Here is a 27,419-nt window from a genome sequence, read left to right as displayed (position 1 = left end):
TCACATGTTCCTTAGTCTGGTACCAGTCCAGGTTGGACTTACTTCAGTGACATGTTCCTTAGTCTGGTACCAGTCCAAGTTGGACTTACTTCAGTGACATGTTCCTTAGTCTGGTACCAGTCCAAGTTGGACCGACTTCAGTCACATGTTCCTTAGTCTGGTACCAGTCCAGGTTGGACTTACTTCAGTGACATGTTCCTTAGTCTGGTACCAGTCCAAGTTGGACCGACTTCAGTCACATGTTCCTTAGTCTGGTACCAGTCCAAGTTGGACCGACTTCAGTAACATGTTCCTTAGTCTGGTACCAGTCCAAGTTGGACCGACTTCAGTCACATGTTCCTTAGTCTGGTACCAGTCCAAGTTGGACCGACTTCAGTGACATGTTCCTTAGTCTGGTACCAGTCCAAGTTGGACCGACTTCAGTAACATGTTCCTTAGTCTGGTACCAGTCCAAGTTGGACTGACTTCAGTGACATGTTCCTTAGTCTGGTACCAGTCCAAGTTGGACCGACTTCAGTCACATGTTCCTTAGTCTGGTACCAGTCCAAGTTGGACCTACTTCAGTGACATGTTCCTTAGTCTGGTACCAGTCCAAGTTGGACCGACTTCAGTAACATGTTCCTTAGTCTGGTACCAGTCCAAGTTGGACCTACTTCAGTGACATGTTCCTTAGTCTGGTACCAGTCCAAGTTGGACCGACTTCAGTGACATGTTCCTTAGTCTGGTACCAGTCCAAGTTGGACTTACTTCAGTGACATGTTCCTTAGTCTGGTACCAGTCCAAGTTGGACCGACTTCAGTCACATGTTCCTTAGTCTGGTACCAGTCCAAGTTGGACCTACTTCAGTGACATGTTCCTTAGTCTGGTACCAGTCCAAGTTGGACTGACTTCAGTGACATGTTCCTTAGTCTGGTACCAGTCCAAGTTGGACCGACTTCAGTCACATGTTCCTTAGTCTGGTACCAGTCCAAGTTGGACCTACTTCAGTCACATGTTCCTTAGTCTGGTACCAGTCCAAGTTGGACCTACTTCAGTGACATGTTCCTTAGTCTGGTACCAGTCCAAGTTGGACTGACTTCAGTGACATGTTCCTTAGTCTGGTACCAGTCCAAGTTGGACCGACTTCAGTCACATGTTCCTTAGTCTGGTACCAGTCCAAGTTGGACCGACTTCAGTAACATGTTCCTTAGTCTGGTACCAGTCCAAGTTGGACCTACTTCAGTGACATGTTCCTTAGTCTGGTACCAGTCCAAGTTGGACCGACTTCAGTGACATGTTCCTTAGTCTGGTACCAGTCCAAGTTGGACTTACTTCAGTGACATGTTCCTTAGTCTGGTACCAGTCCAAGTTGGACCGACTTCAGTCACATGTTCCTTAGTCTGGTACCAGTCCAAGTTGGACCTACTTCAGTGACATGTTCCTTAGTCTGGTACCAGTCCAAGTTGGACTTACTTCAGTGACATGTTCCTTAGTCTGGTACCAGTCCAAGTTGGACCGACTTCAGTAACATGTTCCTTAGTCTGGTACCAGTCCAAGTTGGACCTACTTCAGTGACATGTTCCTTAGTCTGGTACCAGTCCAAGTTGGACCGACTTCAGTGACATGTTCCTTAGTCTGGTACCAGTCCAAGTTGGACCGACTTCAGTAACATGTTCCTTAGTCTGGTACCAGTCCAAGTTGGACCGACTTCAGTACTTCAGTATGTGACTGCAGAAGAAGATCCGAGCCCGTCTGCTGACACCAGAACTTCAGAGTTCGGATCTCTGGTCTGTTCACTGGGTTTATATTGATCCGCTGAGGAGAATCTGATCAGGAACCAAATGTTCTGATTGTGAATAAACTTTTATTTTAAAACTCATGTGACGTTGTGACATGCTCAGTTTCCTTCTTCACACTGATCAGAACAAACATTATTGATCAGAACAAACATTATTGATCAGAAAACAAATACTCGTCAACAGGATTTTTTTTTATTTCCTGCCCTTTAAAACGAGGCTTCTTCATCATCCTCTTCATCACACTGATTGCACTGTAACATGAGACTCTGCAGCAGCGTATTGATTATCGATCAGCTGAACTCTTGATTGCACTGACGTTACAAATAGGTAAAGATTTCTATGATTAAACACCTGCATTGATCACATGACCGCTGACGTGAGTCATGTGACTGCCCTGAGTCCACGGCATCCTCAGCTGTTAAACCATCATGTTCAGACCAGGTGTTCTAACTCTGAACTCCCAGGTAAAGGAGGCGGAGTCAGCGCAGGAAGCCACAGGTGAGGAGGGGCCCCCTGCCCAGATGCTGCCTCAGGTGTGCTGCAGGTAAATCCAACACAGCTGCGTGCTGCCTGGACCGGGTTCTCATTTAGCGCTCTGATTGCTGAACCCGCCTGTAATTCCTCTAATCAATACATTGATTAGTTAATAAAATGTTAGAAAATCCAAGGTCTCATGTAAGAAGACTGAACTCTCCTAATTAGTATGATCTGACTACTTAAAAAAGTTTAATAAAACTTCAAGAAGGTTCAGTCGCTCCTGAATGTGTGTCCGTGTCCACGTCTGTCTGCGTATCGAAATGTGGGGACCTTCTGCCTTGCGGGGACCTTCTGCCTTGCGGGGACATTCTGCTTTGCGGGGACATTCTGCTTTGTGGGGAACTGCTGCCTTGCGGGGACTTTCTGCCTTGCGGGGACATTCTGCCTTGCGGGGACATTCTGCTTTGCGGGGACCTTCTGCCTTGCGGGGACATTCTGCCTTGCGGGGACATTCTGCCTTGCGGGGACCTTCTGCCTTGCGGGGACCTTCTGCCTTGCGGGGACCTTCTGCCTTGCGGGGACCTTCTGCCTTGCGGGGACATTCTGCTTTGCGGGGACTTTCTGCCTTGCGGGGATCTTCTGCCTTGCGGGGACCTTCTGCCTTGCGGGGACCTTCTGCCTTGCGGGGACCTTCTGCTTTGCGGGGACTTTCTGCCTTGCGGGGACATTTCATTCAGGTCAGTCTTCCTCTTCTTCGCTGCGCTCAGCCTCGCCCAGCAGAATGCGAAGCTCCAACAGCCTCTGTTGCATCTTGGGAATCCCTGACAGCTGGTTCTCCAGACGCTGCTTCTCCTCCTGAGACAAACACAGTACAAACAGCATGTTTTCCGTCAACAGCAGCTCTGCTTGTTACAGCTGAACGTCCTGTCTGATGGTGTCTCTGTAAACCTGCCAGCTGTTTAAGTTTGTCTCAGGACGGGATGTTCTCCCTTCCCTCACCATTGATTCCTCAGAGCTTCATCAGGTTAGTTTACGTCTCTTCTGAGATCCTCAAAAACCTCTACAGTGAGCACAATGACCACGAGCATCGCATCATGGTTTGGCATCAATAGCCTCAGGACCAGAGAGCCTGCAGAGAGTGATCTGCCCTCCCTTCAGGGGAGCAGGTGCTGCCGGAGAACCGTCAGAACCACCAGAGAAACTTCCCACCCCAGTAATAGTCTATTTCAGCTGCTAAAACCAACGGTTCTGTAGCCTGACAACAACAACTGAGACTCAGGAGGAGCTTTACCCTCAGAGTAAAGTTCCTGAACTTTTAGTGTCTCGATGTAACTTCACTTTACCGATTTGACCCGATTCTTATGCTGCTTCTCACCTACTATCTATATATATCCATCTATATATCCATTTATATATCTATATATCTATTTATCTATATATATATCCATTTATATATCTATATATCTATTTATCTATATATATATCCATTTATATATCTATTTATCTATATATATATCCATTTATATATCTATTTATCTATATATATATCCATTTATATGTCTATACTACCAGACTTACGTTGTTTAGGATATGTTTTAAATAACTAGCTTTTTACTTCTTGTTTTTATTGTTAAAACCTATTTTTGCACCATCTAAGGAGTGACTCAGGGTTACATTTCACTGCATGTGACAAATAAACTCTTTCAGTCCGAAGTGATTCCAGGTGATCGCCTGGAATCACTTCGGAGTTTTCTTCAGAAACACAAAATGGTTCCAGCAGTCGATCAATAAAAACTGCTGAATAAAACTGAACTCTGGAGCTGATGATGACCTGCAGCTGCTGACTGTCAGTCACATGACCCAGAGCAGGCTGGTGATTGGCTGCTCCCTCTCCCCACCCTTTCACGTGCCGTAGGCATGCAGTGGTGGTGCTGGCGGTTACCATGGTAACCGCTGATTCTGCAGAGGTATTTCAGCTAAAGTGAATCAGAGTTCTTTTGTTTTGGATCGCTGGTTTGATACGAAGTGGATCATTGAGGTCAGAACAGGTGGGAACAGGTGACCCTTCAGTTTGAGACTGAGGGTGAGCGAACCAAACGCACCTGATCTCCTTTACCTGCTGAACATGACATCACACAGAGCCTCAGGTAAACACACCTGCAGGGAAAGACGGGTGGAGGCATCCAGGGGTTCAAACTTCCATCCTCCCTCTCCATCAAACTGCAGCAGGTGGGAGTGGTACTTCCTGTGAGACAGAAGAGGATCAGAAGCTGACAGCAGCTCGGGGCTCTGCTGCCCCCTGCAGGACCCAGACGGAGCCACAGTTACATGATCATTTCACAGCAAAACACCCTCTTCATCATCAGTTAAATGTTTGACCTCACGGACTGACCTGTGTGAATAAAACGCTGCATGTTTCCTCCCCCGAAGACTTATAAACACTAGAGTAATCAATACATTTGATTTTATCACTTATTGATTCATCCTCAGAAAGACAGAACACACGTGTTTACTGACCACAGGGAGGGTCTGTGGGTGATAGACAGCAGAGCAATCCCAGCATCCTTTGCGGCCTGGAAGATGGTTCCCTCCACATCTATGCTGACGGCGCTCGTGCACTCGTCCAGGAGGGCGTACCGCGGGCTGCCGGGAGACAGATCATCAGAAATGAATAAACCTGATTACCAATCAGAGACCAGCCTGGAAAACCTTTATGATGTCATCTAGGAGGAGGAGCCAGTCTGGAAGGACTGATGTTTCTGACTAAAGCCGAACCTCCGGGACTTAAGAGTGGCTGGGTGACTGTCAGGAAGAGGAGTCATAGTCCTAAAGTCAAGCCCGTGGTTCACCATCAACCTGTCCACGTTTCAAATAGATTTTCCCCACTCAGCGACACACCCACTGAGGACAAATCCCTGGTAATTGGCAGCTCTATAGTCAGAAATGTGGCATTAGTGACACCAGCGACCATAGTCAAATGCATTCCAGGGGCCAGAGCGGGCGACATAGAATCCTATTTAAAACTGCTGGCTAAGGATAAACGGAAATACGGTAAAAGAGTTATTCACGTCGGCGGTAATGACTTCCAATCGAAATTAATGTTGCATCGGTGTGTAATTTTGCCAAAACAATGTCGGACTCCGTAGTTTTCTCTGGACCCCTGCCAAATCTGACCAGTGATGACATGTTCAGCCGCATGTCCTCATTCAATCGCTGGTTGTCTAGATGGTGTCCAGCAAACAACGTGGGCTACATAGATAATTGGCAATCTTTCTGGAGAAAACCTGGTCTGATGAGGAGAGACGGCATCCATCCCCCCCCCACAGACCCCATAATGACAAAAACTTTAACTGAACAAAAGCATCAAACTATTAAATGTGGTTTGCTGAATATTAGATCTCTCCCTTTGAAGTCTCTGTTAGTGAATGATTTGATCTGTGATCATATTGATATATTTTGTCTTACAGAAACCTGGCTGCAGCAGGAGGATCATGTTAGCATTAATGAATCAACTCCCTCTGACTATTTGGACTCTAATTGGCTTAAATTGGACTGTATTATTGAAGTGTCTTGAGATGACATCAGATGTGTTTTGGCGCTATTCAAATAAACTGAATGAAATTGAACCGGACACCCTCCTATGAGCAGATACCGGTGGTAGAACATGCGAGCCATCCCCATCCTCTGCTTCTCTCCTCCCGACAGAACATCCTTCCAGTCGCTGACCGACTCCCAGCCTGAGACACACAGCCGGACAGGGTTACTATGGCAACACTACAGTACCGTCAGGGCCACACGTGCACGTTTACGGCCTCACACTCACCTCCTTCTCTGTCCAGGATGTAGAGCAGGTGCACGGTGCGCAGGATCTGCTCCAGCACAGAATCTGTCAGCCCCTTCAGAACCATCTCATCGGCGGAGTCTGGGTAGATTACCTGGTCTCTGAGGGTCCCCTCCGACATGTACGGCCTGCAGAAAACACACCTGAGCTGAGGTATGGTTCTGATTCAGTTACAGAGGTGGGAGCAGCAGTGTTTCAGGGTACCTCTGAGGAATGTAGAACATGTGCTTTGGTTCTGGACGGTACAGGACTCCTCCATAAACGGGCCAGAGTCCACTGAGGATTCTGAACAGGGAACTCTTCCCACAGCCGTTTGGACCTGTGATCAACACGTTCATGCCGTCATCCACCTGAGACACAAACAGCAACATGTGACCTGGTTCTGCAACATGTGACCTGGTTCTGCAACATGTGACCTGGTTCTGGAACATGTGACCTGGTTCTGCAACATGTGACCTGGTTCTGGAACATGTGACCTGGTTCTGCAACATGTGACCTGGTTCTGCAACATGTTCCCTGGTTCTGCAACATGTGACCTGGTTCTGGAACATGTGACCTGGTTCTGCAACATGTTCCCTGGTTCTGGAACATGTGACCTGGTTCTGCAACATGTTCCCTGGTTCTGCAACATGTGACCTGGTTCTGCAACATGTGACCTGGTTCTGGAACATGTTCCCTGGTTCTGCAACATGTTCCCTGGTTCTGCAACATGTGACCTGGTTCTGCAACATGTGACCTGGTTCTGCAACATGTGACCTGGTTCTGCAACATGTTCCCTGGTTCTGGAACATGTGACCTGGTTCTGCAACATGTGACCTGGTTCTGCAACATGTTCCCTGGTTCTGCAACATGTGACCTGGTTCTGCAACATGTGACCTGGTTCTGCAACATGTGACCTGGTTCTGGAACATGTGACCTGGTTCTGCAACATGTGACCTGGTTCTGCAACATGTGACCTGGTTCTGCAACATGTTCCCTGGTTCTGCAACATGTGACCTGGTTCTGGAACATGTTCCCTGGTTCTGCAACATGTGACCTGGTTCTGCAACATGTTCCCTGGTTCTGCAACATGTGACCTGGTTCTGCAACATGTGACCTGGTTCTGCAACATGTTCCCTGGTTCTGCAACATGTGACCTGGTTCTGCAACATGTTCCCTGGTTCTGGAACATGTGACCTGGTTCTGCAACATGTTCCCTGGTTCTGGAACATGTGACCTGGTTCTGCAACATGTGACCTGGTTCTGCAACATGTTCCCTGGTTCTGCAACATGTGACCTGGTTCTGCAACATGTGACCTGGTTCTGCAACATGTTCCCTGGTTCTGCAACAGGTGACCTGGTTCTGCAACAGGTGACCTGGTTCTGCAACATGTGACCTGGTTCTGCAACATGTGACCTGGTTCTGCAACATGTTCCCTGGTTCTGGAACATGTGACCTGGTTCTGCAACATGTGACCTGGTTCTGCAACATGTTCCCTGGTTCTGCAACATGTGACCTGGTTCTGCAACATGTGACCTGGTTCTGCAACATGTGACCTGGTTCTGGAACATGTGACCTGGTTCTGCAACATGTGACCTGGTTCTGCAACATGTGACCTGGTTCTGCAACATGTTCCCTGGTTCTGCAACATGTGACCTGGTTCTGGAACATGTTCCCTGGTTCTGCAACATGTGACCTGGTTCTGCAACATGTTCCCTGGTTCTGCAACATGTGACCTGGTTCTGCAACATGTGACCTGGTTCTGCAACATGTTCCCTGGTTCTGCAACATGTGACCTGGTTCTGCAACATGTTCCCTGGTTCTGGAACATGTGACCTGGTTCTGCAACATGTTCCCTGGTTCTGGAACATGTGACCTGGTTCTGCAACATGTGACCTGGTTCTGCAACATGTTCCCTGGTTCTGCAACATGTGACCTGGTTCTGCAACATGTGACCTGGTTCTGCAACATGTTCCCTGGTTCTGCAACAGGTGACCTGGTTCTGCAACAGGTGACCTGGTTCTGCAACATGTTCCCTGGTTCTGGAACATGTGACCTGGTTCTGCAACATGTGACCTGGTTCTGCAACATGTGACCTGGTTCTGCAACATGTGACCTGGTTCTGGAACATGTTCCCTGGTTCTGCAACATGTTCCCTGGTTCTGCAACATGTGACCTGGTTCTGGAACATGTTCCCTGGTTCTGGAACATGTGACCTGGTTCTGCAACATGTGACCTGGTTCTGCAACATGTGACCTGGTTCTGCAACATGTGACCTGGTTCTGGAACATGTGACCTGGTTCTGCAACATGTGACCTGGTTCTGCAACATGTTCCCTGGTTCTGCAACATGTGACCTGGTTCTGCAACATGTGACCTGGTTCTGCAACATGTTCCCTGGTTCTGCAACATGTGACCTGGTTCTGCAACATGTTCCCTGGTTCTGGAACATGTGACCTGGTTCTGCAACATGTTCCCTGGTTCTGGAACATGTGACCTGGTTCTGCAACATGTGACCTGGTTCTGCAACATGTTCCCTGGTTCTGCAACATGTGACCTGGTTCTGCAACATGTGACCTGGTTCTGCAACATGTTCCCTGGTTCTGCAACAGGTGACCTGGTTCTGCAACATGTGACCTGGTTCTGCAACATGTTCCCTGGTTCTGCAACATGTGACCTGGTTCTGCAACATGTGACCTGGTTCTGGAACATGTTCCCTGGTTCTGCAACATGTGACCTGGTTCTGCAACATGTGACCTGGTTCTGGAACATGTTCCCTGGTTCTGGAACATGTGACCTGGTTCTGGAACATGTTCCCTGGTTCTGCAACATGTGACCTGGTTCTGCAACATGTGACCTGGTTCTGGAACATGTTCCCTGGTTCTGGAACATGTGACCTGGTTCTGCAACATGTGACCTGGTTCTGCAACATGTGACCTGGTTCTGCAACATGTGACCTGGTTCTGGAACATGTGACCTGGTTCTGCAACATGTGACCTGGTTCTGCAACATGTTCCCTGGTTCTGCAACATGTGACCTGGTTCTGGAACATGTTCCCTGGTTCTGCAACATGTTCCCTGGTTCTGGAACATGTGACCTGGTTCTGCAACATGTTCCCTGGTTCTGCAACATGTGACCTGGTTCTGCAACATGTGACCTGGTTCTGGAACATGTGACCTGGTTCTGCAACATGTTCCCTGGTTCTGCAACATGTGACCTGGTTCTGCAACATGTTCCCTGGTTCTGCAACATGTGACCTGGTTCTGCAACATGTTCCCTGGTTCTGGAACATGTGACCTGGTTCTGCAACATGTTCCCTGGTTCTGGAACATGTGACCTGGTTCTGCAACATGTGACCTGGTTCTGGAACATGTTCCCTGGTTCTGCAACATGTGACCTGGTTCTGCAACATGTTCCCTGGTTCTGCAACATGTGACCTGGTTCTGGAACATGTGACCTGGTTCTGCAACATGTTCCCTGGTTCTGCAACATGTGACCTGGTTCTGCAACATGTTCCCTGGTTCTGGAACATGTGACCTGGTTCTGCAACATGTGACCTGGTTCTGCAACATGTTCCCTGGTTCTGCAACATGTGACCTGGTTCTGCAACATGTGACCTGGTTCTGCAACATGTTCCCTGGTTCTGGAACATGTGACCTGGTTCTGCAACATGTGACCTGGTTCTGGAACATGTTCCCTGGTTCTGGAACATGTGACCTGGTTCTGCAACATGTTCCCTGGTTCTGCAACATGTGACCTGGTTCTGCAACATGTTCCCTGGTTCTGGAACATGTGACCTGGTTCTGCAACATGTGACCTGGTTCTGCAACATGTTCCCTGGTTCTGCAACATGTGACCTGGTTCTGCAACATGTTCCCTGGTTCTGCAACAGGTGACCTGGTTCTGCAACATGTTCCCTGGTTCTGCAACATGTGACCTGGTTCTGCAACATGTGACCTGGTTCTGCAACATGTTCCCTGGTTCTGGAACATGTTCCCTGGTTCTGCAACATGTGACCTGGTTCTGGAACATGTGACCTGGTTCTGCAACATGTGACCTGGTTCTGGAACATGTTCCCTGGTTCTGCAACATGTGACCTGGTTCTGGAACATGTGACCTGGTTCTGGAACATGTTCCCTGGTTCTGCAACATGTGACCTGGTTCTGGAACATGTGACCTGGTTCTGCAACATGTTCCCTGGTTCTGGAACATGTTCCCTGGTTCTGGAACATGTGACCTGGTTCTGCAACATGTGACCTGGTTCTGCAACATGTGACCTGGTTCTGCAACATGTGACCTGGTTCTGGAACATGTGACCTGGTTCTGCAACATGTTCCCTGGTTCTGCAACATGTGACCTGGTTCTGCAACATGTGACCTGGTTCTGCAACATGTGACCTGGTTCTGGAACATGTGACCTGGTTCTGCAACATGTTCCCTAATTCTGGAACATGTTCCCTGGTTCTGGAACATGTGACCTGGTTCTGCAACATGTTCCCTGGTTCTGCAACATGTGACCTGGTTCTGCAACATGTGACCTGGTTCTGCAACATGTTCCCTGGTTCTGCAACATGTTCCCTGGTTCTGCAACATGTGACCTGGTTCTGCAACATGTTCCCTGGTTCTGCAACATGTGACCTGGTTCTGGAACATGTGACCTGGTTCTGCAACATGTGACCTGGTTCTGCAACATGTGACCTGGTTCTGCAACATGTGACCTGGTTCTGCAACATGTGACCTGGTTCTGCAACATGTTTCCTGGTTCTGCAACATGTTCCCTGGTTCTGCAACAGGTGACCTGGTTCTGCAACATGTGACCTGGTTCTGCAACATGTGACCTGGTTCTGCAACATGTGACCTGGTTCTGCAACATGTTCCCTGGTTCTGGAACATGTGACCTGGTTCTGCAACATGTTCCCTGGTTCTGCAACATGTGACCTGGTTCTGGAACATGTGACCTGGTTCTGGAACATGTTCCCTGGTTCTGCAACATGTGACCTGGTTCTGCAACATGTGACCTGGTTCTGCAACATGTTCCCTGGTTCTGGAACATGTGACCTGGTTCTGCAACATGTTCCCTGGTTCTGCAACATGTGACCTGGTTCTGGAACATGTGACCTGGTTCTGGAACATGTGACCTGGTTCTGCAACATGTGACCTGGTTCTGCAACATGTGACCTGGTTCTGCAACATGTTCCCTGGTTCTGGAACATGTGACCTGGTTCTGCAACATGTTCCCTGGTTCTGCAACATGTTCCCTGGTTCTGGAACATGTTCCCTGGTTCTGCAACATGTTCCCTGGTTCTGGAACATGTGACCTGGTTCTGCAACATGTTCCCTGGTTCTGGAACATGTTCCCTGGTTCTGCAACATGTTCCCTGGTTCTGCAACATGTTCCCTGGTTCTGGAACATGTTCCCTGGTTCTGCAACATGTGACCTGGTTCTGCAACATGTGACCTGGTTCTGGAACATGTGACCTGGTTCTGCAACATGTGACCTGGTTCTGGAACATGTGACCTGGTTCTGCAACATGTTCCCTGGTTCTGCAACATGTTCCCTGGTTCTGGAACATGTTCCCTGGTTCTGCAACATGTTCCCTGGTTCTGGAACATGTGACCTGGTTCTGCAACATGTGACCTGGTTCTGCAACATGTTCCCTGGTTCTGGAACATGTTCCCTGGTTCTGCAACATGTTCCCTGGTTCTGGAACATGTTCCCTGGTTCTGCAACATGTGACCTGGTTCTGCAACATGTGACCTGGTTCTGGAACATGTTCCCTGGTTCTGCAACATGTGACCTGGTTCTGCAACATGTTCCCTGGTTCTGGAACATGTTCCCTGGTTCTGCAACATGTTCCCTGGTTCTGCAACATGTGACCTGGTTCTGGAACATGTGACCTGGTTCTGCAACATGTGACCTGGTTCTGCAACATGTGACCTGGTTCTGCAATATGTGACCTGGTTCTGGAACATGTTCCCTGGTTCTGCAACATGTTCCCTGGTTCTGGAACATGTTCCCTGGTTCTGGAACATGTGACCTGGTTCTGCAACATGTTCCCTGGTTCTGCAACATGTGACCTGGTTCTGGAACATGTGACCTGGTTCTGGAACATGTGACCTGGTTCTGCAACATGTTCCCTGGTTCTGGAACATGTTCCCTGGTTCTGCAACATGTTCCCTGGTTCTGGAACATGTGACCTGGTTCTGCAACATGTTCCCTGGTTCTGGAACATGTTCCCTGGTTCTGGAACATGTGACCTGGTTCTGCAACATGTTCCCTGGTTCTGCAACATGTGACCTGGTTCTGGAACATGTGACCTGGTTCTGGAACATGTGACCTGGTTCTGCAACATGTTCCCTGGTTCTGGAACATGTTCCCTGGTTCTGCAACATGTTCCCTGGTTCTGGAACATGTGACCTGGTTCTGCAACATGTTCCCTGGTTCTGCAACATGTTCCCTGGTTCTGCAACATGTGACCTGGTTCTGGAACATGTGACCTGGTTCTGCAACATGTTCCCTGGTTCTGGAACATGTGACCTGGTTCTGCAACATGTGACCTGGTTCTGCAACATGTGACCTGGTTCTGCAACATGTGACCTGGTTCTGCAACATGTGACCTGGTTCTGCAACATGTTCCCTGGTTCTGCAACATGTGACCTGGTTCTGCAACATGTGACCTGGTTCTGCAACATGTTCCCTGGTTCTGCAACAGGTGACCTGGTTCTGCAACATGTGACCTGGTTCTGCAACATGTTTCCTGGTTCTGGAACATGTTCCCTGGTTCTGCAACATGTGACCTGGTTCTGGAACATGTGACCTGGTTCTGGAACATGTTCCCTGGTTCTGCAACATGTGACCTGGTTCTGCAACATGTGACCTGGTTCTGCAACAGGTGACCTGGTTCTGCAACATGTGACCTGGTTCTGCAACATGTTTCCTGGTTCTGGAACATGTTCCCTGGTTCTGCAACATGTGACCTGGTTCTGCAACAGGTGACCTGGTTCTGCAACATGTGACCTGGTTCTGCAACATGTTCCCTGGTTCTGCAACATGTTCCCTGGTTCTGCAACAGGTGACCTGGTTCTGCAACATGTGACCTGGTTCTGCAACATGTTCCCTGGTTCTGCAACATGTTCCCTGGTTCTGCAACATGTTCCCTGGTTCTGCAACATGTGACCTGGTTCTGCAACATGTTTCCTGGTTCTGCAACATGTTTCCTGGTTCTGCAACAGGTGACCTGGTTCTGCAACAGGTGACCTGGTTCTGCAACATGTGACCTGGTTCTGCAACATGTTCCCTGGTTCTGCAACAGGTGACCTGGTTCTGCAACATGTGACCTGGTTCTGCAACATGTGACCTGGTTCTGGAACATGTTGACAGTCTAAAAGCATCCGGTCGGTTCCCTGAAACCAATCAGAGGGGAGATGGAGCACAGAGAGAAGGTTCTGTTTCCATCAACATTCTTCTGCCCCTGATTCTGAGTCTTTAACAGAAGAAGAACTGTCTGTTTCAGATGCTAATGAGCTGTGACCTCTGACCTTCACAGACACTGAGGCTGTGTTTCAGACACTATCCGACTTATTCACAGTTCGCCACTGGCTGCTGATTCTGGGTCAGAACATGTTGTAGTTAACATCCATCTTTAACTGAGTCATGATAAAAACAGCGGAACACGTCAGAGGAAACAGCTGCTGGTTAACATCTTTCTGCAGAACGTGTTTTATTCATATTTTCAAAGAACCGAACGCCTCCAGGTTCAGGAAGTTCAAACCGGATCAGCCCAAACAGAAGAGCGTTACCTGGATGTTGAGGCTGGACACCACCACGTCTCCCGTAGGTGTGATGATTGGTAAGTTCTCACAGCGAATCCCCTTCTCCACACTGATCACATGACCTGCAGACACCATGAAAAACACCAGCTTCCTGTTTGATGTGGGATTGAAGGCGAGGCTGCATTCGGCCGAATCAGACGTTGTTTGGTTCTGTCACAAAGAGCAGTGTTACAGAGGTGGGGGGGAACAGAACCAGCAGCAGAACTCACCTCTGATGTCCAGCGGGCCGCAGACTCTCTGCCCGTGCTGGATCACTGCCGCTCCTGATGACTCTTCTTCTCTCTCTGCAGAACGACGGTAGATTCCTTGATTCACGTCCTCAAACACGTCGAACATCTCAGAGACCCGAGAGGTGTAGCCCGCCAGCTCCGTTACCTGCAGGGTCAGATCAGCGTTATGTCACCTGGCGGCGGCTCAGTAACCCGCAGAAGAGGGGGTGGCTTACTGACTTCCTTGTAGGAGCTCATGATTCTCTCCACAGCGTCAGCAGCAGCATTCAGGAGGTTCCTGGCTGTAGTGAACGCCTGCGTTCGCTCGCTCACAAGCTCCTCCTCCTTCATCACCATCGCCGCCTGCTTCACCTCCTCAGAGTCTGCACACATCAGAGGTCACCAGAGGTTACACGGTCGGATGGCCACAGGTCTGACAGTTTGTACGTTACAAACAGAGCATTTACCATATTTGGAATATCCTGTGGCCGTGATGATGGGCACGGCGACCATCACCAGCCCAGAGGCGCTCCACACGTACTTCATGAGGAACTGTTCCAGCATGATGTACCAGAGACGCTTCAGCAGGATCAGATTGATCTGAGAGGACAGCGCCGAGTAGCTCCTCTGCAGCTGGGCCATCTCCACCTGCGAATCAAACGCACCCCGACATGTCAGACAGGTTAGTCTCCACCTGCGAATCAAACGCACCCCGACATGTCAGACAGGTTAGTCTCCACCAGCAAATCAAACGCACCCCGACATGTCAGACAGGTTAGTCTCCACCTGCGAATCAAACGCACCCCGACATGTCAGACAGGTTAGTCTCCACCTGCAAATCAAACGCACCCCGACATGTCAGACAGGTTAGTCTCCACCTGCGAATCAAACGCACCCCAACATGTCAGACAGGTTAGTCTCCACCTGCGATACAAACGCACCCCGACATGTCAGACAGGTTAGTCTCTGCCTGCGAATCAAACGCACCTCGACATGTCAGACAGGTTAGTCTCTGCCTGCGAATCAAACGCACCCCGACATGTCAGACAGGTTAGTCTCCACCTGCGAATCAAACGCACCTCGACATGTCAGACAGGTTAGTCTCCACCTGATAAAACGCACCTCGACATGTCAGACAGGTTAGTCTCCACCTGCGAATCAAACGCACCCCGACATGTCAGACAGGTTAGTCTCTGCCTGCGAATCAAACGCACCCCAACATGTCAGACAGGTTAGTCTCCACCTGCGAATCAAACGCACCTCGACATGTCAGACAGGTTAGTCTCCACCTGCGAATCAAACGCACCCCGACATGTCAGACAGGTTAGTCTCTGCCTGCGAATCAAACGCACCCCGACATGTCAGACAGGTTAGTCTCCACCTGCGAATCAAACGCACCTCGACATGTCAGACAGGTTAGTCTCCACCTGATAAAACGGACCATCTGAGGCTCACCTTGTGTCCGCCATAGAAGGCGATCTCCTCAGAGTTGGTGATGATTCGCGAGTGCATGTAGCGCAGGTCTCCCTTCCTCCTCGCCTCCTCGGCCACCAGCCTCCCGAAGTGAGGTGAGCAGGAGCGCAGGACTTTAGCGGTAAGCGCCACCACCAGGCCGGCAATGGCGGCGGGCCACGTGGTATCGGCTCCTTTGGGAGGAAGATGTTCAGACCGACCAATGAAACCACTTTGACCTTCACTGAGAGGCATGGTAGCCGTGTACCTTTAGCCTGGGCGGTGCGCAGCAGCGTGTAACAGGTGACCACCACGTCCAGAATGGGCTTCGTCAGGTTGGAGTACAGGTGTGCAACGGACGCCGAAAACATGACGATGTCCTCAGTCAGAGACTGATCGGGATTGGACAGACGGCCGTCCATGTTGCTGACGCCGTAATAAGTCTGTGGACGGAGAGAGGAAACCTGACTTAGAGATCCTCAGGTGGGGCACAGGTGAATGAATATGCAGGGGGTTGTGTGTCCTGATCGAAACAGTTGGACAGTCAGACACAGCTGCCTCACCTGTGAGAGAGTCTCACCTGGTTGGTGAAGTACAGTTGGTAGGCATGGTTGACCAATCGGCTCCTGAAGCTGAGGGAAAGCTGACCTTCCAGGAATCTGATGGCACTGTTGATAAAAGTTGCAGGAACTGCAACAAGAAGCCACTTGGAGAGCTGCAACATGAAAGCTCGAGGATCCTTCTGCACAATGCACCTGACTATCACACCTGAGAGATCAATACCACTGATTACTGTCAAATATATTAGGTGCAGACAGGTAGAGACGGGTAGAGACAGGTAAAAAGAGGTGTAGACAGGTAAAAAGAGGTGTAGACAGGTAGAAAGAGGTGTAGACAGGTAGAGACGGGTAGAGACAGGTAGAGACGGGTAGAAAGAGGTGTAGACAGGTAGAAAGAGGTGTAGACAGGTAGAAAGAGGTGTAGACAGGTAGAGACGGGTAGAGACGGGTAGAGACGGGTAGAGACGGGTAGAGACGGGTAGAGACAGGTAGAGACGGGTAAAAAGAGGTGTAGACAGGTAGAAAGAGGTGTAGACAGGTAGAAAGAGGTGTAGACAGGTAGAAAGAGGTGTAGACAGGTAGAAAGAGGTGTAGACAGGTAGAAAGAGGTGTAGACAGGTAGAGACGGGTAGAGACAGGTAGAGACGGGTAGAAAGAGGTGTAGACAGGTAGAAAGAGGTGTAGACAGGTAGAAAGAGGTGTAGACAGGTAGAGACGGGTAGAGACGGGTAGAGACGGGTAGAGACGGGTAGAGACGGGTAGAGACGGGTAAAAAGAGGTGTAGACAGGTAGAAAGAGGTGTAGACAGGTAGAAAGAGGTGTAGACAGGTAGAAAGAGGTGTAGACAGGTAGAGACGGGTAGAGACAGGTAGAGACGGGTAGAAAGAGGTGTAGACAGGTAGAAAGAGGTGTAGACAGGTAGAAAGAGGTGTAGACAGGTAGAGACGGGTAGAGACGGGTAGAGACGGGTAGAGACAGGTAAAAAGAGGTGTAGACAGGTAAAAAGAGGTGTAGACAGGTAGAAAGAGGTGTAGACAGGTAGAAAGAGGTGTAGACAGGTAGAGACGGGTAGAGACAGGTAGAGACGGGTAGAAAGAGGTGTAGACAGGTAGAAAGAGGTGTAGACAGGTAGAAAGAGGTGTAGACAGGTAGAGACGGGTAGAGACGGGTAGAGACGGGTAGAGACGGGTAGAGACAGGTAGAGACGGGTAAAAAGAGGTGTAGACAGGTAGAAAGAGGTGTAGACAGGTAGAAAGAGGTGTAGACAGGTAGAGACGGGTAGAGACAGGTAGAGACGGGTAGAAAGAGGTGTAGACAGGTAGAAAGAGGTGTAGACAGGTAGAAAGAGGTGTAGACAGGTAGAGACGGGTAGAGACGGGTAGAGACGGGTAGAGACAGGTAGAGACGGGTAAAAAGAGGTGTAGACAGGTAGAAAGAGGTGTAGACAGGTAGAAAGAGGTGTAGACAGGTAGAAAGAGGTGTAGACAGGTAGAAAGAGGTGTAGACAGGTAAAAAGAGGTGTAGACAGGTAGAGACGGGTAGAGACAGGTAGAGACGGGTAGAAAGAGGTGTAGACAGGTAGAAAGAGGTGTAGACAGGTAGAAAGAGGTGTAGACAGGTAGAGACGGGTAGAGACAGGTAGAGACGGGTAGAAAGAGGTGTAGACAGGTAGAGACGGGTAGAGACGGGTAGAGACAGGTAGAGACGGGTAGAGACGGGTAGAGACAGGTAAAAAGAGGTGTAGACAGGTAGAGACGGGTAGAGACGGGTAGAGACAGGTAGAGACGGGTAGAGACGGGTAGAGACGGGTAGAGACAGGTAGAGACGGGTAGAGACAGGTAGAGACAGGTAGAGACGGGTAGAGACAGGTAGAGACGGGTAGAAAGAGGTGTAGACAGGTAGAGACAGGTAGAGACGGGTAGAGACAGGTAAAAAAGAGGTGTAGACAGGTAGAGACGGGTAGAGACGGGTAGAGACAGGTAGAGACGGGTAGAAAGAGGTGTAGACAGGTAGAGACGGGTAGAGACGGGTAGAGACAGGTAGAGACGGGTAGAGACAGGTAAAAAGAGGTGTAGACAGGTAGAGACAGGTAAAAAAGAGGTGTAGACAGGTAGAGACGGGTAGAGACAGGTAGAGACGGGTAGAGACAGGTAGAGACAGGTAGAGACGGGTAGAGACAGGTAAAAAGAGGTGTAGACAGGTAGAGACGGGTAGAGACGGGTAGAGACAGGTAGAGACGGGTAGAAAGAGGTGTAGACAGGTAGAGACGGGTAGAGACAGGTAGAGACGGGTAGAGACAGGTAGAGACGGGTAGAGACAGGTAGAGACGGGTAGAGACAGGTAGAGACGGGTAGAGACAGGTAGAGACGGGTAGAAAGAGGTGTAGACAGGTAGAGACGGGTAGAGACAGGTAGAGACGGGTAGAGACGGGTAGAGACGGGTAGAGACAGGTAAAAAGAGGTGTAGACAGGTAGAGACAGGTAAAAAAGAGGTGTAGACAGGTAGAGACGGGTAGAGACAGGTAGAGACGGGTAGAAAGAGGTGTAGACAGGTAGAGACGGGTAGAGACGGGTAGAGACAGGTAGAGACGGGTAGAGACAGGTAAAAAGAGGTGTAGACAGGTAGAGACAGGTAAAAAAGAGGTGTAGACAGGTAGAGACGGGTAGAGACAGGTAGAGACGGGTAGAGACAGGTAGAGACAGGTAGAGACGGGTAGAGACAGGTAAAAAAGAGGTGTAGACAGGTAAAAAAGAGGTGTAGACAGGTAGAGACGGGTAGAGACGGGTAGAGACAGGTAGAGACGGGTAGAGACGGGTAGAGACGGGTAGAGACAGGTAGAGACGGGTAGAGACGGGTAGAGACAGGTAAAAAAGAGGTGTAGACAGGTAGAGACGGGTAGAGACGGGTAGAGACAGGTAAAAAAGAGGTGTAGACAGGTAGAGACGGGTAAAAAGAGGTGTAGACAGGTAGAAAGAGGTGTAGACAGGTAGCGACAGGTGCAGACGGGTAAAAAGAGGTGTAGACAGGTAGAGACGGGTAAAAAGAGGTGTAGACAGGTAGAGACAGGTGCAGACAGGTAAAAAGAGGTGTAGACAGGTAGAGACAGGTAGAGACAGGTAAAAAGAGGTGTAGACAGGTAGAGACAGGTGCAGACAGGTAAAAAGAGGTGTAGACAGGTAGAGACAGGTAAAAAGAGGTGTAGACAGGTAGAGACGGGTAAAAAGGTGTAGACAGGTAGAGATGGGTAAAAAGAGGTGTAGACAGGTAGAGACAGGTGCAGACAGGTAAAAAAGAGGTGTAGACAGGTAGAGACAGGTGCAGACAGGTAAAAAGAGGTGTAGACAGGTAGAGACAGGTAAAAAGAGGTGTAGACAGGTAGAGACAGGTGCAGACAGGTAAAAAGAGGTGTAGACAGGTAGAGACAGGTAAAAAGAGGTGTAGACAGGTAGAGACAGGTGCAGACAGGTAAAAAAGAGGTGTAGACAGGTAGAGACAGGTGCAGACAGGTAAAAAGAGGTGTAGACGGGTAGAGACAGGTAGAGACAGGTAAAAAGAGGTGTAGACAGGTAGAGATGGGTAAAAAGAGGTGTAGACAGGTAGAGACAGGTGCAGACAGGTAAAAAGAGGTGTAGACAGGTAGAGACAGGTGCAGACAGGTAAAAAGAGGTGTAGACAGGTAGAGACAGGTGCAGACAGGTAAAAAAGAGGTGTAGACAGGTAGAGACAGGTGCAGACAGGTAAAAAAGAGGTGTAGACAGGTAGAGACAGGTGCAGACAGGTAAAAAAGAGGTGTAGACGGGTAGAGACAGGTAGAGACAGGTAAAAAAGAGGTGTAGACAGGTAGAGACGGGTAAAAAGAGGTGTAGACAGGTAGAAAGAGGTGTAGACAGGTAGCGACAGGTGCAGACGGGTAAAAAGAGGTGTAGACAGGTAGAGACGGGTAAAAAGAGGTGTAGACAGGTAGAGACAGGTGCAGACAGGTAAAAAGAGGTGTAGACAGGTAGAGACAGGTAGAGACAGGTAAAAAGAGGTGTAGACAGGTAGAGACAGGTGCAGACAGGTAAAAAGAGGTGTAGACAGGTAGAGACGGGTAAAAAGAGGTGTAGACAGGTAGAGACAGGTGCAGACAGGTAAAAAAGAGGTGTAGACAGGTAGAGACAGGTGCAGACAGGTAAAAAGAGGTGTAGACAGGTAGAGACAGGTAGAGACAGGTAAAAAGAGGTGTAGACAGGTAGAGACAGGTGCAGACAGGTAAAAAAGAGGTGTAGACAGGTAGAGACAGGTGCAGACAGGTAAAAAGAGGTGTAGACGGGTAGAGACAGGTAGAGACAGGTAAAAAGAGGTGTAGACAGGTAGAGATGGGTAAAAAGAGGTGTAGACAGGTAGAGACAGGTGCAGACAGGTAAAAAGAGGTGTAGACAGGTAGAGACAGGTGCAGACAGGTAAAAAGAGGTGTAGACAGGTAGAGACAGGTGCAGACAGGTAAAAAGAGGTGTAGACAGGTAGAGACAGGTGCAGACAGGTAAAAAGAGGTGTAGACAGGTAGAGACAGGTGCAGACAGGTAAAAAAGAGGTGTAGACAGGTAGAGACAGGTGCAGACAGGTAAAAAAGAGGTGTAGACAGGTAGAGACAGGTGCAGACAGGTAAAAAAGAGGTGTAGACGGGTAGAGACAGGTAGAGACAGGTAAAAAAGACGTGTAGACAGGTAGAGACGGGTAAAAAGAGGTGTAGACAGGTAGAAAGAGGTGTAGACAGGTAGCGACAGGTGCAGACGGGTAAAAAGAGGTGTAGACAGGTAGAGACGGGTAAAAAGAGGTGTAGACAGGTAGAGACAGGTGCAGACAGGTAAAAAGAGGTGTAGACAGGTAGAGACAGGTGCAGACAGGTAAAAAGAGGTGTAGACAGGTAGAGACAGGTAGAGACAGGTAAAAAGAGGTGTAGACAGGTAGAGACAGGTGCAGACAGGTAAAAAGAGGTGTAGACAGGTAGAGACGGGTAAAAAGAGGTGTAGACAGGTAGAGACAGGTGCAGACAGGTAAAAAAGAGGTGTAGACAGGTAGAGACAGGTGCAGACAGGTAAAAAGAGGTGTAGACAGGTAGAGACAGGTAGAGACAGGTAAAAAAGAGGTGTAGACAGGTAGAGACAGGTGCAGACAGGTAAAAAAGAGGTGTAGACAGGTAGAGACAGGTGCAGACAGGTAAAAAGAGGTGTAGACGGGTAGAGACAGGTAGAGACAGGTAAAAAGAGGTGTAGACAGGTAGAGATGGGTAAAAAGAGGTGTAGACAGGTAGAGACAGGTGCAGACAGGTAAAAAGAGGTGTAGACAGGTAGAGACAGGTGCAGACAGGTAAAAAGAGGTGTAGACAGGTAGAGACAGGTGCAGACAGGTAAAAAAGAGGTGTAGACAGGTAGAGACAGGTGCAGACAGGTAAAAAAGAGGTGTAGACAGGTAGAGACAGGTGCAGACAGGTAAAAAAGAGGTGTAGACAGGTAGAGACAGGTGCAGACAGGTAAAAAAGAGGTGTAGACAGATAGAGACAGGTGCAGACAGGTAAAAAGAGGTGTAGACAGGTAGAGACAGGTGCAGACAGGTAAAAAAGAGGTGTAGACAGGTGTAGACAGGTGTAGACAAGTAGAAAGAGGTTCGTACCGTCAAGAGAGGCGACGTAGATGGACAGGAAGGTTCTGGACATCAGGGTGATAGAGTGCAGGGTGAGTAGACCGAACTCTTTACACAGTAACCGTGGAAACAGCAGCTTCAACAGGTGAGACAGTCTGACAGCAAAGTCTCTGTTCACTGATGGAGACCTGAGGACGATTAAAAAACACAGGTGAACATGTGAACAGGTGAACAGGTGAGCAGGTGAACAGGTGAGCAGGTGAACAGGTGAACAGGTGAGCAGGTGAGCAGGTGAACAGGTGAGCAGGTGAACAGGTGAAAATGTGAGCAGGTGAACAGGTGAGCATGTGAGCAGGTGAACATGTGAACAGGTGAACATGTGAACAGGTGAGCAGGTGAACAGGTGAAAATGTGAGCAGGTGAACAGGTGAGCAGGTGAACAGGTGAACATGTGAACAGGCCAACATGTGAGCAGGTGAACAGGTGAGCAGGTGAACATGTGAACAGGTGAACATGTGAACATGTGAACAGGTGAGCAGGTGAACATGTGAACAGGTGAACATGTGAGCAGGTGAACAGGTGAGCAGGTGAACATGTGAACAGGTGAACATGTGAGCAGGTGAACAGGTGAGCAGGTGAACAGGTGAGCAGGTGAGCAGGTGAACAGGTGAGCAGGTGAACATGTGAACAGGTGAACAGGTGAGCAGGTGAACATGTGAACAGGTGAACAGGTGAGCAGGTGAACATGTGAACAGGTGAACAGGTGAGCAGGTGAACATGTGAACAGGTGAACAGGTGAGCAGGTGAACAGGTGAACAGGTGAGCAGGTGAACATGTGAACAGGTGAACATGTGAACATGTGAACAGGTGAGCAGGTGTCTCACACAGAAACACACTCACCTGGAGTCCCTCTTCTTCTTCTTCTTTTCTTCAGCATCATTCACACTGTTGAGTGTGCTCACCGGTATTTTAGCTCCGCCCATCTGGCCATGCGCTCCCCTCTGAACAAACAAACACATCCTCAGTTACCTGCCGTGTGCGTTCTTCACCTGTGTGCAGATATGTCTCACCTGTAGTCTCCTCCACACATATGGAGACAGCTTTTTGACGGCATAGGCAGCGAGCAGGATGGCGGTGAGCTTCCTGAGTCTAGAGCTCCGCCTCAGTTGAGCTGGCAGCTTCTCATAGGTCAGCTGCATGGTGACAGGTAGCCAACAGGTGACCAACCAATCAGAGCGAGAAACAGACGCGCGTCACAGCCGGAGTCCAAACTGCACCTGTTTCAGAGCGGTCGGTTTCATCGTCAAGGAAACATGCTGATCTCAGATCTGCGGCACCACCTGCACAAAGGTGAAAAACAGATTGATTCCAGTGACTATTGATCAATCAGGTTGATCATGTGAAAGATCTTTGACCCCGAGCTTAATCTTTTTTTTAAAAGACGACCAATCAATTTCTTCTGTGATAACCTCCAACAGAACAACTCTGACCTGCAGGGTTCTGTTACCTCACAGAACCACCTGAGCAGAACCATCAGCCTCCATCCTTACAGTGAAGTCCAGAGTTTCTGTGGACTGGTCCTGACCTGCTGACCCGTCTGGGGTGTTTTATCAACCCGGACCGGGTCATCACATGACTGAGACTGGTCCAAAAACACAGGTCAGAACCAGCTGCCTGCGGACCGACTGCACATGAGGGAAATCTCAGAATCTGAGAATAAAACTAAAATCTGAAACCTGCTTCGAGGTTTACTGAGTGAATCTGTGTCCATGTGACCTGAGAGGAGGAAGACCATGATGAAGACCCCGAGGAAGACCCCGAGGAAGACCCCGATGAAGACCCCTAGGAAGACCCCGATGAAGACCCCTATGAAGACCCTGATGAAGACCCCGAGGAAGACCCTGATGAAGACCCCGAGGAAGACCCCGATGAAGACCCCTATGAAGACCCTGATGAAGACCCCGATGAAGACCCCGAGGAAGACCATGATGAAGACCCCGATGAAGACCCCTATGAAGACCCCTATGAAGACCCTGATGAAGACCCCGATGAAGACCCCGATGAAGACCCCTAGGAAGACCCCGATGAAGACCCCGAGGAAGACCATGATGAAGACCCCGATGAAGACCCCTATGAAGACCCCTATGAAGACCCCGATGAAGACCCCTATGAAGACCCTGATGAAGACCCCGATGAAGACCCCTAGGAAGACCCCGATGAGGACCCCGAGGAAGACCATGATGAAGACCCCGATGAAGACCCCTATGAAGACCCCTATGAAGACCCTGATGAAGACCCTGATGAAGACCCCTATGAAGACCCCTAGGAAGACCCCGATGAAGACCCCTATGAAGACCCCGATGAAGACCCCGATGAAGACCCCTAGGAAGACCCCGAGGAAGACCCTGAGGAAGACCATGATGAAGACCCCGATGAAGACCCCTATGAAGACCCCGATGAAGACCCCGATGAAGACCATGATGAAGACCCCGATGAAGACCCCTATGAAGACCCCTATGAAGACCCTGATGAAGACCCCTATGAAGACCCCGAGGAAGACCCCGATGAAGACCCCAATGAAGACCCCGATGAAGACCCAGAGGAAGACCCTGATGAAGACCCTGAGGAAGACCCCGATGAAGACCCTGAGGAAGACCCCGATGAAGACCCCGAGGAAGACCCTGAGGAAGACCCCGATGAAGACCCCGATGAAGACCCTGATGAAGACCTGAGGAAGACCCTGATGAAGACCCCGATGAAGACCCCAATGAAGACCCTGATGAAGACCCTGAGGAAGACCCCGATGAAGACCCCGATGAAGACCCTGAGGAAGACCCCGATGAAGACCTGAGGAAGACCCCGATGAAGACCCCGATGAAGACCTGAGGAAGACCCCGATGAAGACCCTGATGAAGACCTGAGGAAGACCCTGATGAAGACCCCGATGAAGACCCCAATGAAGACCCTGATGAAGACCTGATGAAGACCTGAGGAAGACCCCGATGAAGACCCTGATGAAGACCTGATGAAGACCCTGAGGAAGACCCCTATGAAGACCCCGATGAAGACCCTGATGAAGACCCTGATGAAGAGCAGAGGATCCCTGCTCAACCAGCTGCTGTGAACAGAGTCTGGAAGCAGCTGTTCTGTGTCTCTGGGACCGAAATGTTTCATTAAGACGTCAGGAAGCTGAGTCAGAAACAGGGACAGGAAGCAGCTGCTTTAATGAGGAATCAGGTGTAATACCAGCCATGACCACAGGGTGCTGCTGCAACCGCCTGCAGTTCAACTCCATCATTATGACGTCATCAGCCAGCTTCACTCTGATCAGAGTTAACACATCTGGCAGGTCCAACAGCGCGTTCAGAAGCTTCAGGGCCCGGTCCACAGCGTGTTCAGAACCTTCCTGGAACCACAGGGTCAGATCCATCAGATGAAGCATCTGCAGCTGGTTCTGGAGAACATTTATTCAACATCTGGAGTTTCAGATCACAGCTGCTCATCTTTTCCTGAGTCCTGAAGCAGCTTTCCTCCCTCTGACTTTAACCACCTGATGTTTCTCAGGAGAGGTTCTGACCCAACCAGACCAATAAACTGACCTCTGCATTCTGCCAGCTGGTCAAAATGAGTCCAAACACAAAACTAAACATGAAGAATCTCTGTGGAAACAGGATCAGAACCACCCCACAGGAGGTAAACGCACTGTAACCTGACCAAGAACCATCTGTAGCGGGTCTGAGGTGAACTGGACTGAGATGAGGAGACAGAGAGTTCTGGTGAGATGGACCAGAAGGACCCAGGCTCACACAGTGTAGTGATGAGGAGAGGTTCTGTGCATCATCAGCAGCCAACCTAACCGGCCCAAACCAGGGGGCCAGTTATACTGACATCAGAACAGAGTGACCCAGATGACCCTGTACCGGCTTCTCATCCGGGTCATCAGCGGCACTTTCGGGTCATTTGAACATTATTCCTTTAAAGAATTAGAACTGCGGGTCGGGTTCGGGGAACAGCTGCTGGTGACGTCATCGTGCTGTTGGTTACTCTACCTGAAAAAGTGGGAGAATCCGTCCACCCGCGGCCCGGTTCCGAGCACGATGAAAAGTTTTGAGCGTGTGTGTGAATCAGCCGAACTTTTCGGCCCCGCCTCTACTGGACTCCGCACTTTGTTACAGTCGTAATGACACACTCATTACCGGCAGAACCGGTCCAGCTCCGGGTTCTGGGTGCTTAACACGGGAAGAGTCGTGGTGGACTCTCGGTGACCTGTTGAGTTCTGCTCAAGTTCGGTATCTCATCACTGGCCCGGAAACAGCAGGCTGTTAACAGCCGCTCACCGAACTCTACCAGAACCACAGACCGTGGTGTCGTCCCACAGAGCTGACACCGAGCCGGACCGGAACTCTGAGTCGGACCAAGCTGCGGTGCTAACGGAAGCTAACGGCTAACAGGAACTTTGTCTTTTCTCTGGTGTCAACATAAAAAGGCTAAAAGTTTCCGCTTTAACCGGAACCTCCGGGGCCGCTGCTCTACCCCAGAACCGCCTGCTGACCGAACCTTACCTCATCGTCCAACCCGTCCAGGTAGTGAGTGTCAGAGGAACCAACCCAAAGTTCAGCCAGTGCACCTGAAGGTCGGGCCGCGTCCGAACACGCTTCCACACCACCTCCCCCTCCGCCTGCTTTACAGCTTTTGTGGGGACATCCAGTTACATAACGGACCCATGAGGTCGCTTTAACAGGACCGCGCAGTTTGAACGGGTTCGTGTTCCTCCTGCTCATCAGTCTGAGCAGCAACTGCTGTAAATAAAATACTACCTGAAGGCTGCCAGTAACCAACAACCCTAACCCGCAAACATACACTTTATCTAAATAAAAAATACATAAAATAACTTAGTCATGGGACAGTTTTAAAACCTCCATACCTCAGAGTTCCTGAACTTATCATCTGATCATCTATGAGCTTTTATTTGAATAGTTTAGCACATTTAAAATAATTCTGGTAACTTCCTATTGAGATCAGGGGGCTTATATTTTGAAAATCTGACCAATAAGTACTTCCTGTTGGGCTGCTCTGTTGCTGTTTGAGAACTAAAAGTTGGACTGAAAAACTTCTTGAACTGTGAGCAGCAGCAGCTAATAGTACAGTAATAATATTTTAATTCATCAGCTGTGTATTATTTAGCTTTTATGGCAGAACCCTCACCTCCAAATCAGAGCTCAAATATATTGGGTTTGAGATAAAAGACAGAATGACCTTTGACCTTTTTATACTTTGATAGAGCTGGCTTCACATGTACTTTCAGATGTTAAGAAATGATGTTCCAACACACACACAACGCAGTTTGTACAAATCAAAACTATAAATCAACTCAGACTGTAATAGAACCATCAAATGATGAAAATCAGAACCTGAACCGCCAAATTAAAACTGAAAGCTCGACATTGACTAAATTCTATATTCAAAAGGAGGTTTTACCTTCAAACAGCCTTTAAACTCCCTCCTACTTTCTTCCTCTTCTGCTTCAAACGGGACATCTCCTGACATCACAGCTGCTCTGAGCCCTGTGACATCACAGCTTCTGCTGTGACATCACAGCTGCTCTGAGCCCTGTGACATCACAGCTTCTGCTGTGACATCACAGCTGCTCTGAGCCCTGTTCAGGATGA

The 27,419-nt window shown here is 49.4% G+C and overlaps 1 protein-coding gene across 1 annotated transcript; it reads right to left on the bottom strand.

The window, feature by feature from the left end:
* Positions 1 to 2,561: 2,561 nt before the first annotated feature.
* On the bottom strand, positions 2,562 to 26,397 carry abcd1 (ATP-binding cassette, sub-family D (ALD), member 1). The gene is made up of 18 exons (XM_072366667.1): positions 26,313 to 26,397; positions 22,821 to 23,090; positions 22,651 to 22,751; positions 21,781 to 21,938; positions 16,149 to 16,336; positions 15,837 to 16,011; positions 15,572 to 15,762; positions 14,584 to 14,764; positions 14,357 to 14,499; positions 14,117 to 14,282; positions 13,875 to 13,969; positions 6,301 to 6,446; positions 6,079 to 6,224; positions 5,908 to 5,992; positions 4,773 to 4,898; positions 4,413 to 4,500; positions 2,982 to 3,110; positions 2,562 to 2,603 (listed from the first exon to the last, which is right to left on the bottom strand). The coding sequence occupies exons 2-17, from the start codon at positions 22,947 to 22,949 to the stop codon at positions 2,994 to 2,996; spliced, it is 2,235 nt and encodes a 744-aa protein (XP_072222768.1). The 5' UTR covers positions 22,950 to 23,090; positions 26,313 to 26,397; the 3' UTR covers positions 2,562 to 2,603; positions 2,982 to 2,993.
* Positions 26,398 to 27,419: the final 1,022 nt, after the last annotated feature.

The sequence above is a fragment of the Leuresthes tenuis genome, unplaced genomic scaffold (genome assembly GCF_036924035.1).
Source record: "Leuresthes tenuis unplaced genomic scaffold, fLeuTen1.0.hap1 SCAF_16, whole genome shotgun sequence".
Classification (NCBI taxonomy): Eukaryota; Metazoa; Chordata; class Actinopteri; order Atheriniformes; family Atherinopsidae; genus Leuresthes; species Leuresthes tenuis.
The sequence above is the reverse complement of the archived record's forward strand: the minus strand, read 5'-3'. Positions and strand labels throughout refer to the sequence as shown.